We start from the raw sequence: 13,750 nt of genomic DNA, 5'->3' as shown, positions 1-13,750 counted from the left end.
GTTTTAAATGCAGTGATTATCCTACCGAGTTGTAAGGGTTCTTCTTATATCCTAGATACAAGTCCTTTACCAGACAGGATTTGCAAAACTTTTCTCCCATTCTGTGGGTCCCATAATGTTTTAAAGTGATGAGAATTTTTAAAATCCGTTCTAATTGTATATTTTTTTCTCCTTATCTAAGATGTATCCTTTGAAAATATCCAGTGGAGTATAGATCCTGGAGCAGACCTTTCTCAGTATAAAATGGATATTACTGTGATAGATACAAAGGTAAGTTAGAAAGTAGAACCAAAGCCCGTATGGTTATTCCAGTCCATTATGAGTCACCCTGCTCTCCTCACTAACTCTGTGACCCTGAGATAACCATATACCTCTCATATACTTCATTTATTTATTCTGAAAACTAAGAAATAATACTACTTATTATTCCAACTTGATAGTATTTTTGAAAGAGTAATAATATTTTCTGACTTTAAAGATCTTTGCTTAAAAATACAGGTTTAAAATAATGCAAAATGCTAGTTACATATTTTAAATAATTTCTTTATCAAAATAATCCATCATATTCCTTGATTAACTTCATCTGCTCTCAAGAAAAGAATTTCATTTTCCCAGTTGGCAATTTTTTAAAATACTTCGTATTTTTTAAAATTAAAATTCATAGCAGAAATAACTTTTTTAGCTTATATTTAGGTTCTACATAGTTTGAGGAGTTCTCTTTCACTTGGTAGCATGTTAATAAGTATTTAACAGTTGCTAGAGTAATATATATCTGTCAAGAAATCAAACTTGATCAATGAAGTTTTGTTCTTGGTGTACGTTGATGTTTATTTCTGAGAGGCCGATTGGAGAAGACAGGAGAAGTTCCAGGGATTTTGGTAGCACGTAACTCTCTTCCTTGGTAGTAGTCCTTTTCCTAGGCTTGAGAGAATTGCTCGTGTTATGGGTATGTAGAAGCTAAAAATGTTTTACAGGCAGTTAAACCAAAATACGTCTATATTCCTAAAGGCTAAAGGTAAATATAACTTAATGCTACTAAGATGTAAGTGTCGCTTAAAAAAATAGTTAAAATGGTTACATTTATGTTATGTATATTTTATCCCCCCTCAAAAAAAGTAAATGTAAGGCCACAGGGAATAATTGTTAAAATTTTGAATTTTTAAATGTTTATTTAGGATGGCAGTCAGTCAAGATCAGCAGGAGAAGAGACAGTGGACATGGACTGTACATTGGTTAGTGAAACTGCGCTTTTAAAAATGAAGAAGCAAGAGCAGAAGGGACAAAAAAGTCCAAGTAAGATTTGATTTTTTCCTTAATTTTAATACAAATGTGGAGAGGAGTTTATAGTCATTACCATTGCACTGATGAGCACAAGTGACCCCTGCACCATAAACCAGTTCCCCCCCCCCCGTTCTCATAACACTAGAGTTCTCTTAGTAAAGCTTAGTTTCAATACTTCAGGAAAAAAACATCTTTAGTAAAAATAATTTTTATTTCCGAAAGAATTCAAGTAGTTTCCAGGAGCCAGCAAACTATGGCCGGCTGCCAGTTCTGTAAGTAGTGTTTTACTGAAACCCAGCCTCACTCACTTGCGTATTTATTGCCTGTGGCTGCTTGCGTGGCAGAATAGCAGAGCTGAGTAGTTTCTGCAGCGACCCTGTGGCTCCACAGGTCTAAAGTATTTATTAATCCTTTAAGAAAAAGTATGGTGACCCCTGGTTTAGATAATTTTCTATAAAAGCTGTAAAAGGGACTCTTGAGACTCCTGTTTTAGAAATACGATTTTCCGAAGCAGTTTGATAAGGAAAGGGGTGGGGGCGGTCCACTGAGAAGTCTTGGTACAGATCTGCAGATTAGCAGTAAACCAGGAATGATGGTGCATATAATGAGCGCTATATTCTGCTTCTGTAGAAAGGGGGATTTGGCTAAACTAGCTCTTTGTAGTGAGAAACTCTTAATTCTTCACCTGACGCCTTGATTTTCTGAAAGAGGCAGAGTAGGAATGATGGAAAGATTTTGGTTGGCACCACCTTAGCAACATTCGTAACTACAGGAGGCACATGACATGAGATGAACTAGACTGGGAATAGCTGTCATTCGTCACCCTTATGTGTTGAAGGGTTAGGACCTGCCTAACATGAGGATGCAGTGCTAAAAGCAGAGGCATTTTCCAGTGATCATCTGTTAAAAACTGAGGACATTCAGACTGTGTCATTTCCATCTTCTGCTGAACATTCTCTAGTCTACCTGCTCAGGGCCCAATAATAAAACAGCCAGTCTTGTCCTTGCTTCTTACGAAACACCTTCTCTCTCACTGCACCAAATGCAGCGAGAGAAAATTTTAATAGCCTTTGTCTTAATTCTTTGTTCTTTAGTAATGAATAATTATCCGTATGATCAAGTAACTGGCTGCCTATGTTTAGAGGACAGTACCTGTTAAAAGAAAAACCTTAACAGTGATTTATTGTCTTTTTTTATAGTGAAGGACACTTAACTTCCTTCTTAAGAAGAGAACTTTGCTTTTAAATTATTTTATTCGTGGTACCAGCTCCTGATAATGTTTTCCTCAGTGTTGTAGAAAAGGCGAGAACTAAATTATGATAGCTTTAGTTTCAAATATATCTAGTTGATCTAAGAAGATGATAATTTCCCAAATAGATTTGAAGCAAGTATCATATGGAGGTGAGGTAGTAATTTTGACTAAATAAAGTGTTACGAATATTACTGCTATATAGTAACTCACTCCGATGATACAGAGGGTTAGAAACACCACCACCACCTTCTCGTCTTTCGTAGTTTCCATGCCTCAGGAATTCAGGAAGGGCTGGGCTGAGTGTTTCCTGTCTCAGGGTATGAGACCGGTATAGGCAGACAGATGGTGGCTGGAGCTGGAATGGCAGAGGGCTCTTCAAATGGGAGAGACATGGCATCTTTCTCCTCATTCTCTCCGGGCTTCTACATATGTATGATCCTTCCACATAGCCTGGGTTGAGTTTCCTCATCACGTGGAGACTAGGCTCCCAGAGTGACTGTCCCCAAAGAGCAAGGCAGAAGTGCATGGCATTTTTGTGATCTGGACTCAAAAGTTGCAGAGTGTCACAAAGACCTGCCCATGTTCAAAGCAAGAGAGCATGGCCCTCACCGCTCAGTGGGAGGAGTGCTAAGATCACATTATAAGAATAGCACGTGCAGTAGGACATTGTTGAGCCCATACTTGGAAAAAAACAGTCTACCTATTTTACCCAGAAGGCAGATATTTTAAAAACCTAGAACTGGTTGAAAAATAAAACATACCAATAAAACTCCCAATTACTGCTAATATTGCTATTCAGAAAACGTTTTTACATCTCTGGTCTGTGTTAGACTTACTAGATGCTGTGATAGATCAGAACGGATATAGTCTCTGTCCTCAAGTATTTTATAATCAGAAGTCAGACCAAGAGAAAAAGGAAGCCCGTAACGTACTGTGATTCACTAACAGCATATACAGAATGCTTTGTTTTGGGAATGCCCAGCACACTGCCTGGCATATAGAAGTTACTTTTACTTACACGTTTGACCCTCAAAGTGAAAAACAAACACATTTTTAACCATCAAGACCCAATTCTCTGTTGGGAGCTGGAGATAGCAGTAAAGAGAACAAAAGTACCTACCTCATGGAAGTTACACTGTACAGACGAATGTGGCGTGGTGGACGATGGTAAGTGGCAGTGCCAGAGAAAAGCGAAGCGGGGCGAGCTGCTAGAGCACCTGCACTGGGGAAGGCGGTAGTCATTTCACAGAGTAATCTTGGCAGGCTTCAGTGTTGTCACATTTGTTAGCCAACTGGATCTATCTGTGTTTTTAGTAAACTGATGTTTTTAAAAATGGTGATTATTTAATGGAAATGTAGTTAGTACTCTGAAGATGAAGTTGGCACTTTGCATATCAAATATGGAATTGAATTCATTATTTCTATAGCACTAAACTACCAAGTGTTAATGATAATGCAAGAAAATACTTTTTCTACCACGTTAGAAAAATAAGCAAATAAAAATCTATCAAGATTTTAATGTCAGTCATTTATACACAGTTTATTTAAACTTAATATTTTTCACCATTTATTATGCCGTGTTTTCTGTTCCTCACAATTCCTTTTGGTAATTCCTTTTGGTTTAGCATGAATTATACATGAGGTGATACAAAAAGATTTTTTTAATGTTTATAATGACAATAACAAAACCTAGCATTTTCTTCACACGTATAAAGGATATTTAAAGGCATAACATAAAGCCATTGTAAATGTGCAGTAACTACCCAGACTAGGAGTTTATTCTTGCCTCATACACACCTGAATTATTTTGTGGCAGTTCCTACAAGTTTCACATTGGTCTGTAGAAAGCAAAAAGCTTGCTTGTTGCCTAAGTCAATGCTCTTTTACATAGACGGAGAAAGAAAAATGAACGATAGTTTGGAAGATTTGTTTGATCGGACTACACATGAAGAGTATGAATCCTGTTTGGCAGATAGCTTCCCTCAAGTAGCAGATGAAGAGAAGGAATTGTCAGCTTCTACAAAGAAGCCAAACAGTAAGGCAATTTTCTTTCTAATTATGGTTTTTCTGTTACACTGAGTTTAATAAATTAAGTCATCATGCTAATTAATAGAGGCTTAATGAGGTATCAACAATTAAAGTTTCATTTTTCTTGAATAAACTTTTTTCAGTTTTTTTAAAGATAATTTCATATTAATAGAAGAGTTACAAAAGATAGTTCAGAGGGTTCCTCTATACCTCTTACTCAGCTTACAAAAATTTTGAGAAAAAATCTTTATTGAGTAATAAATTGTTATAATTGAATGAAAAGAGAGGTCAGAGAAACAAAGAAGAAACCAGGAAAGGAAACTGAGAAGTTGCTGCATCCTGTGAAGTAGGAGGAACATGAGAGTGGATGGTGTTCTGGAAGCCAAGTGAAGAAGATGCTTCTGTAAATTCATTATTCCCAGCCTCGACCTCTCTCTCCTGAACCTCACACTTGAATCAGGGATGGAGATACCACTTCACACCCACAAGAACGGTTAGAAAGGCTGATGATATCTAGCGTTAGCAAGGGTGTAGAGTAGCTGAACTCACAGCATTGCTAGTGGAGTAGAAAACTGGTTATACTTTGGAAAACAGTTCAGCAGGATTTTTTTTTAACAGCTTTATTGAGGTTGGTCAGTTTTTTGTGAAGTTAAGCATATACCTCTGCTGTGACCCAGCAATTCCACTCCTAGGTATATACCCAAGAAAAATGAAAACATGTTCACGGAAAGATGTGTTCAAGAATGTTCACAGCAGTGCTATTTGTAATAGCTCAAAACTGGATACAACCCAAATGTCCATCAGCAGGTGAATAAATACAAATTGTGGTATGCTCACGATGGAGCCCTACCTCACAGCAAGAAAGAGGGAACTACTAGACTCAGTGTGCATCAGTCTCCAAAACCTGTTGAGCTAGACGAATGCAGGTGATGAAAAAGAATACATACTACGTAATCCCATTGATACAAAGTTCTAAAACAAACATAATTAAGCTATGGTGACAAATTAAATCAGTGATTTTGGGGAAGAGACACATAAGAGGACACTCCTGTGCATGAGAAACAACGGAATAGGAAACTTTCAGGGGTGATGGAAGCGTTCTGTGTCTTGTTTGGGTATCAGTTACACTGGAATATACATTTGTCAAAATTCATCATAGTACACTTAAAATCAGTGTGTTCTGTATGTAAATTATACAATAAAGTAGATTCTTTCAAAAAGTCCTCAGTGACTTCCCATTGCACTTCAATAAAATTCAAACTCCTTTTGGCTTCCAAGACCCATCATGATCTGGTACCTGCTCACCTCTCAAGCCTCATCGTCCCCAACACTTTTCTTTATTTGCTAAATCTCAACCACATTAGCCTCCTCTTAGTTCTTAAAAGGTACCAAGCTTTTTGCCATCTACGACCATTAGCTAGAATTTTGCCGATTCCTACCTTTTCTCATGGCTGACTTCTTTTTATTCATTAGTTATTACCTTATGTGTTCTTCCTCAGATAGCCTTAGCTGTCTGCTTGCTATGATGTTTCCCTCACTACAGGGTAAACTCCATGAAGACAGGAGACCTGGTTTCTCCTGTTTTACATTTTATGTCCAGAACTTAGCACAGTGCTCAGTAAATTTTACTTGAACAGATTGATAGCAGTTAGCTGTTTGAATCTAGACAACTTGGGATTCAGTCCAAGGGCTCTACTTCTTATTTTGTCACTAATTTTCTGATAAATTTTTTAAATCTTTTTATTTCCTAGTTATAAATGACCTTAAAGACACTAAAAATCAACAGAATAAGTGAAACAGATTAAAAGCTGTCTTGATATTATTGTTTGGTGCCAAATTATAATAGGCATCTGAGTGGTTCTTTTAAAGTTTAAAATACTTTTATAGTTATGATTTTTATCTCTTCAGTAATTCTGAGTTGAGATAATTAAAAGTCTTATTATTATACAGATGAAAAAGAATTAGTTATAGAAAATTTAAACCAATTGCCTAGGGACCTAGAGAATAAAATTCAATAAAGACAGAAGTTTTGATACATGTCCTTTTTTTTCCTCAGAAAAGTTACGTTCTATGTTCAGTTTGTGGTATGTTTGTTTTATTTACAGCTCATGGTGATAAAGATAAAGTCAAACAGAAAGCATTTGTGGAGCCATATTTTAATGATGAAAGGTAAGTTGGTCTGGGTTAAGACCAGCAATGCGATTGGAAGTTCAACAGAACTGTCTTGTCAGAGTATCTCTGATTAAAACTGCTACTTTGGTTAAAATAGAATGTATATCATTTACTTTATGATCATAACAGAAATGAACTCAAGTATGAAAAAATTTGACAAATTTTTAAAATAAGGAAATTTTTACCACCATTTTTTTTTGATAATGGTAACAGTTATTTTCTCTGCTTTATTATATTTTATTCTTACTCTGTTTTACTGTAAACTTTATTTGAATTTCAGGAATTGAACACTGAATACTGTAACTTTTATATAGTACAAACTTTAGATGGTGAGCCTTAGGTTGTGTTCCAGAATTATTTTAGGAGAATTTTTAAACTTTAAAAAAAATTGTAAGCATCTTGATTTTAAACCATAATGATACTTTTTGCCTTTTATGTAAATATTGCAAATTCTGTAACTTTCAGTCATGTACTTTTCATTCTAGGAGTGAATTAAGGCATAGTAATTCATTCAAAAAACCTTTTTATGCTTTTTTTTTCTATAAGTTATGATGTTGGCAAGTTAAGTCACTTAGTAAGTGAAGTTATTCCTTATACTTTGATTTGTCAGAAATTTTAGAAATCTGACAGGCCAAGATAAATTTTTATTGATTCCTGTAGGACTTTAATGGATAAGAGCTATCATTTGGTTGCTAAATGATTAATTCTTTTTATTTACCAGTTTTCCAAAGAAATAGTACTGTAGCATCTCACATGTGACTTGAGAGTGTCTTGTCTAAGCATCATCATGAACTCATGAATTATATTTGATGTGTTTCAGTCCATTGCAGTTACCACCCTTACTGATACTCAGATTGTCCCATCTTTGCCCAGCTTCCTTGCTTCTGGTATAACATGTTCTGGGCTCTCTTCCGCATTCTCTGCAGTAGGCTAGAATCTGCCATTTCTCCAGGAGCCCTGGTTTCTTTAAGTTAAAAATGGTATTTAGGTCAGTCTTACTGCTAGGGTTGCTTACTGCTGCAGTTAGCCATTGTTTCTAGACCTTTTAGGTGGGCATTTAGAAATAAAGTTTTTGTTACATTTTGGTTTTTTAAGATAAACTACATTTGTTCATAGATAGCTGCAGTCAGGATTTCTCTGTAACCTCCTGTGTCACATCTCTATCTACTTTCCCGCCTACTGAAAATGCCACTTCTGTGCCACCAGCATCATTCCTCTGTTCCACAGAAGAGTGTCAGAATAATTCAGACTATCACCAATAACATGATTTATGAAAATGGTTTAAGACTTATTTTTGTCCTTGAGATTTATCCTGTCAGAAATGTACAGTCAAATCACTGTTTTCAAGTCACTTAGGATAATTATTTTCTATGTAGTTATGCCACCAACCCAGTATCCATGTTTATTTTGCTTTTGATTTTTTAGAATTTTTCTTATCTTTTTTTTAAGGAATTATATATATGATACCAGAGGCTTCAAAAAAGGGTTTATTCTAGTAAGTCTACTGTCCTTATCCCTTTCATTTTGTTAATCTCCTGTTCCTACAGATGACTGTCTGTTAAAGATGTATGTTTTTCCATCCATTTCAAAAAATAAAAGCAAATTTCTATCTATATATCTTGATACTGATAACAGATGTAGGTAATGCTATACATGCTTTTCTCTACTTTGCTTTATTCATTTAACTGTATGTCCTGGACATCACTCATGGTAGTACATAGTGATATTCCTCATTTTTTTAGTTTCATAGTATTTCATTGTTTGTACCATAGTTTGTTCTAGCAGTGAGCATTTGGGTTGTTTACAGTTATGCTCGCGTGCATAGTGCTGCAGTGAATAGCCTTGTGCATTCTGTTTTCAAATTATTGCCTGTGCTTCTTTGGAATAGATTCCTAGAAGTAAGATTGCAGACTAAGAACTGTCATTTCAAATGTTTCATAGTAGAAGTTCACACTGACTTTTTAATACATGAGTAATTTTATTTATTCTGAAACCATTAGACAGCTGCAGATAGAGGAGGTGGGTAAAGATATAGGGATGGTAAAAGCCTCAGTTAGCCTGGTTCCTTTCTCTACCGAGAGTACCAGCAAACCTGGGAAGATGGGTTGTGTTGTGTCAGGGACAAGCAGCTCAGTAGCCTTGCAGGTGATGCTTGGCGTCCGCTGCCGCTGCCAGTCTGCTAGTGGGTTCCCTGCGGCATTGTGGCACACCACAGAAACGGATAGGATTCAGAGGATAGGATATGGCTGAATTTATTCTCTATAAACTTAAGACTCCATAAACTATTGGAAAGAAAATAGTCATGGCAATATTTTTTATGTTGTTTTTTTTTTTAATTCACTGCTTCAGAGTTGAGAGTTCTTGGATTTAAGCATGAAAAGGGCCTGATATGTTTTGAAATTGAGCAGTTAAAACTTTCTTTCGAGAAAAGTGCTTGCCAACTAGAGGGTCATGTGGTGAAAATACCTCAGGCGAGTAGATGTGTTACCCACAAGCCATTCTCAAAACCAGTTTCTGTGAGTCACACTGTTGAAGTTCACTGGGGATGTTTCTGTTATAAATAAATATATATTGATGTGACAGAAGTCTTCCTTTACTTACTTCTAAGTTTGGAGTTTTCTGTATTGGGCTTTTAAAAGCAGGATACATGTGTATTAATAAAGAAATGTTCATGCTTCCTGGTTGCATTTTCTTACCAAGTACTGGGTACTTTATCAGTCCATACCTCAGTGGCTTCCAGCCTTCCTAGGTATCCAGTGGTTCATGACAGATCCAGTCCATCTAAGGACAAGCACAAATGGTAACTGTGCCTCATATCTGCAATAATTTAGGGTGGACGGAAGCAGCCAAAGAGATTTTTAGAGAAAATAGCAAATGACATAGAAACGATTCTATTCTTTGGGAAGAGTAGGTTAGCCCTGATATATGGGTTCTTAGAACCGAGTTAGCAGAGGTGATATTCTCGCTCTCGGTTATGTTATAGAATACCAATTCCTGAGTTTAATAATACAGCATTCCTTTATAAATAGGTTATTTTATGTTTTACCTCCCAACCTAATCATTGTTTTCAGCCACCAGAGGTGAAAATAGGAAGTAATAGTTACCTTTTTCATTTAGAGAAAAATACCCATAAAAATACCTGGTGTATAAGTAGGCACTTAATATTTTAGCCAAGAATGAGTGAAGAAATTCTTGGCTTTTCTCACATACTGAGGAAGCATTTCAAATAAAATGAATGAATGTTTTGGGATTATTTCTCATCTGGATGTTCACCTTTGTTAATTGGAAACCTAAACCAAAGGTCTTTTGTTCTTCCCTTCCCAGAGAGACTAGCTTACCAAATTTTCCTCACATTGAGGTGATTCGGAAAAAAGAAGAGAGAAGAAAACTGCTTGGACACACATGTAAGGAATGTGAAATTGTAAGTACTAATAGAAATACTGTCCTTTGGGGTTTTTTTAAGTGTGGCTTTATAGATCATAAATGCATAGTTCGAAACCATACTTGTAACCTAGAAACAAGCTTGAGCCAGGAATAACAAAATGAATACACAGAGGACACACACACACTGGCTAGAACCTGAGAGAGAAATAGATGAAAACGAAGGCCCTCAGTTTCTCTGAGGTGCTAAGTGCATCTGGAGCCTAAGCACTGGTCCTTAATTTCCAGCTTAAGACATTTGTGCCATTTGTCTTCTCTGTATTTATTTGTATTTCTTTTAATTTTTCCCCCTTGTATTATATTACAGAATAGGCTCTAATACAGATACTATTTGGGGAAATTTTTGATGTTTCAGTAGGAAACTTTGCTATAGTATTTTTTACTTAAACACCAGCCTCTCAGGAAAGAGGTACACTCATAATTGTTTTCTTCTAAATAACTAGTACAAGCACAGGCTCTTATTTTTCCCCCGAACATTTTCCTTTCTAAACGAAATATGATGAACAGGCTCTCCTTCATCCTTAGAACAGTTACATTACCCTTTTATACACTGGGTGTCTTGGACTAGGTAAGTATGTCCTGAAGTAGACAGTACTGTCCTGTTACTAAATAGTCCTAGGCAGGTTCTGTGTTCTTGAAACGTGCTGTTTTTATTTCTTCCCTTGCTATCCTTTAGCTGTTGGATGCTTGCTTCCAGCAATGTCCTTCCCCTTTTAAATTTTCTTTTTAACAACTATGGCTAGAAAACTTGGTAACCAAGCACATTAAAGTTATGTATGAATAGATTACAGTGCAGGTAAGCATTTGGTGAGAAATGTGCTCTCATACACTTAACAGTGGGAGTGTGAACTGAGATCACTCTTTCAGAAAGCAGTTTGGTGATACAAACAAAACCTCCAGTGTCAGGAGTCCTCATAAAACAAATTGAATATATCATAATTTCTTAACTAAGGAATATGGTCTGCACTAAATAAACCTCCAGTTTTTAGTTGCTACTGGAATACTGCCAATTAGGAAAAAAATCTATTGCTGGAAACAGTGTTATTTGCTTTCCTTCTCTCAGGAATCACTTTCTGTGCTGTAATCCTGTCTCTGAAAACATTATTTCATACATTTTATTCTATTTAAGTTTTTTTAAGGTAGAAGGTAAATCTATTCTGTTACTCCCTTATGACCAGGAGTGCAAAGTGCCAGTCCCGTGTATTTAAATATTGCCTGTATGCTTACAGTTCGTGAGTTTTTCCCGTTGCCTGTTCCAATGGGGAATATGTTACACAGGTGTGGATGTGTAACGGTCATCTCAGATTTCACATGTCCAAAAGTGAACGTAGTTTCTACCTCCAATTCTCAGCCCTCACCTCTGAGCCTTCCCTATGTCCATTCTCCTTGTTGTGTAAACCAGAGGTCCTGTAGTTACCCTCTGCATTTTTCTTTCATATCTCAGTAACGGATCTATCAGCAAATCCCACTGATTGTACTTTTAACAGCAATGAATGGTCTTTTTTCCGTCTTTTTTTCCTAATGATCTTTTTAGAACAAAAGTTAAATCATGTCACTCCTCTGCCCAAAACTCTTAAATGTCTTCCTCTCTCATTAAGAAATGGAATCAAAGCCCTTATCAAGGACAGCAGACTCATGCCCCACTTCCTGTCTGACTTCATCCTCTTAACACTCTCCCACTTGACTGCTGTGTTATAGCTACACTAGCCTACTGTTGTTTTCAAGTATGTTTTAATTTAGTGGCAATATTTCCCTAACGTTGATTGATAACCATGATTCTCTAAGGGCATCCCATCTCAGTTTCCAGGCTAAGGTAACAAAGGCTTATACTCACAGCAGTGAGAAGGAAGAAAAAGGTCTTAGAGGATCTCTATATAAAAGAAAAATCTACATGAAAGAAAAATATATTAAAAAACTTTTACTTCAAATTTAAATTCCATTCCTAAGTCTGCCACTTTCAATAGATGATATTTTCAGTAAATTATCACTTTTATTTTCAGTGTCTCGAGTAGAATGGAATTAGCTAGCTAAATTATGTGATCCTGTGATGTGTTGTTAAACTTTACTGCTTTATTTTCTTTAGATCTAGAGCTTGAAGACCTGTGTCATTCTCACATATAAGTTTTCTCTTTCTTTGCATTAAGTTCAGGTTCTTTATGATCAGTTGCAAAAAATAATATGCCTTTGATCCTAACTGAAAAATATAATTTAAGGGAAGTCATGAAGCCTGCAATATTCAAAGCTTAACTTTTATTTTAAAAATTGTAGTACCCCACCAAGAAAAAAAAAATTAAAAAATTAAAAATTGTGATAGGAAAATTACTTCAAAACACATGTTACATCCTAATAACAATTGAAAAAAATTGCTGTTCAGGATGCGGGCATTTTTGGTATAAATCTGACAAAGATGAAGAGTTAGCACCAGTAGATAAATCAGCTGCACCACCATGCACACTGTAAATTCGGCTGATGCTTTTTTTCATTATGTGACTTTATTGATCAAGTTAGCAGTATGTTGATTTACATTGTGATACAAGCACCTTTTCTCATTTGTGGAGTAAGCATTTCACAGGCCAGCACTAATTACTGTTTCTACTGAATTACTGCTGCTGTTTCTACTGAATTACTAATTCATTTAGCAAGCTGAATACTTTAATAATTTTCTTAGCTTCTAGTTCAGTAAGCATTTATTATCATTCCATTTTACAAACATTCCATTTACTGTCCCTGAGTGGAAAACTTAACCAGTTTTATTGTCAGTATTATGCAGATTTTCCAGCAGAAGAAAGAGAAAAGAAGTTGGCTTCCTGCTCTAGACACCGATTCCGCTACATTCCACCCAACACACCAGAGAACTTCTGGGAAGTTGGTTTTCCTTCCACTCAGACTTGTATGGAAAGAGGTGAGAGTATAGATTTATAACATTCTGGAATTTTTTTTTTTAATACTGTCTATACCCAAGTCTAAACATCAAACTTTTTCTTCATGGTTCTCTACCTTGTGCTATAATTTGGGTGCCAGTTTTGTGACATAAATAATATACTTCCTAAAGATAAAAAGCTTATCTCAACTCTTGAGATAATTTCACTGGAATCCTAGATTATTTATAAGCACTTTAATGGGATTGTGCATGTGTTATCCTGGTTTATCAAAGTTCAGAAAATAATTTCTCTCTTATCCTGTCATCAAAATGACTTAATAAAATAAATAACTTTACAAAAGTTGCTAGTAAAACTATATTGTTAAAAGGCATCTTTTTTTAAAAGTGACTACTCAGAATTTTAGATATGAAAACCTCACTTACCCAGAATGCCGGTTATTTATAAACCATATTTGAGTAAAAAGAACTTTGGGAGAAACACTGAGATGCAGTTAGCTCCTTCAAATACAGCACTTACGTTTAATGTAATTTGAGAACGTATGCAGCTTTAAAGCTCCTGATACTTAGAAGAGAGAAGATAGTTCTTCCAAAAGCTGCAAAGTCTCTTACAGCTATTACCACATTTCCACTTTCCCCACCAGCAAGTCCTCTCTGACGTGACCCTTCTGCTGGTCATCAAGTAGAGTTAGCCTGGA

At 35.9% G+C, this 13,750-nt stretch overlaps 2 protein-coding genes across 11 annotated transcripts in view; one reads left to right on the top strand and one right to left on the bottom strand.

The window, feature by feature from the left end:
• Positions 1–13,750, top strand: part of RBBP8 (RB binding protein 8, endonuclease) — a 75,453-nt gene that overhangs the window by 60,639 nt on the left and 1,064 nt on the right. For all 5 annotated transcript variants that reach the window (XM_031690279.2, XM_072949110.1, XM_072949111.1 and 2 more), the window contains 6 exons: positions 182–270; positions 1,176–1,293; positions 4,425–4,568; positions 6,667–6,730; positions 10,058–10,154; positions 12,935–13,076. In XM_031690279.2, the coding sequence (XP_031546139.1) occupies positions 182–270; positions 1,176–1,293; positions 4,425–4,568; positions 6,667–6,730; positions 10,058–10,154; positions 12,935–13,076 (654 nt within the window). The remainder of the gene's footprint in view (positions 1–181; positions 271–1,175; positions 1,294–4,424; positions 4,569–6,666; positions 6,731–10,057; positions 10,155–12,934; positions 13,077–13,750) is intronic.
• Positions 566–13,750, bottom strand: part of LOC140689011 (uncharacterized) — an 81,870-nt gene continuing 68,685 nt past the window's right edge. For 5 of the 6 annotated variants that reach the window (XR_012063865.1, XR_012063866.1, XR_012063867.1 and 2 more), the window contains 3 exons: positions 3,654–3,750; positions 2,744–2,888; positions 566–921 (listed from right to left, as the gene is read on the bottom strand). The gene's annotated coding sequence lies outside the window, so the exon portion shown is untranslated. Of the gene's footprint in view, positions 922–2,743; positions 2,889–3,653; positions 3,836–13,750 lie in introns of all 6 variants that reach the window. The other variant, XR_012063869.1, reaches the window with a different exon arrangement.

Source organism: Vicugna pacos, chromosome 24 (assembly GCF_048564905.1).
Source record: "Vicugna pacos chromosome 24, VicPac4, whole genome shotgun sequence".
Taxonomy (NCBI): Eukaryota; Metazoa; Chordata; class Mammalia; order Artiodactyla; family Camelidae; genus Vicugna; species Vicugna pacos.
This window is presented reverse-complemented; position numbering and strand designations above follow the sequence as displayed.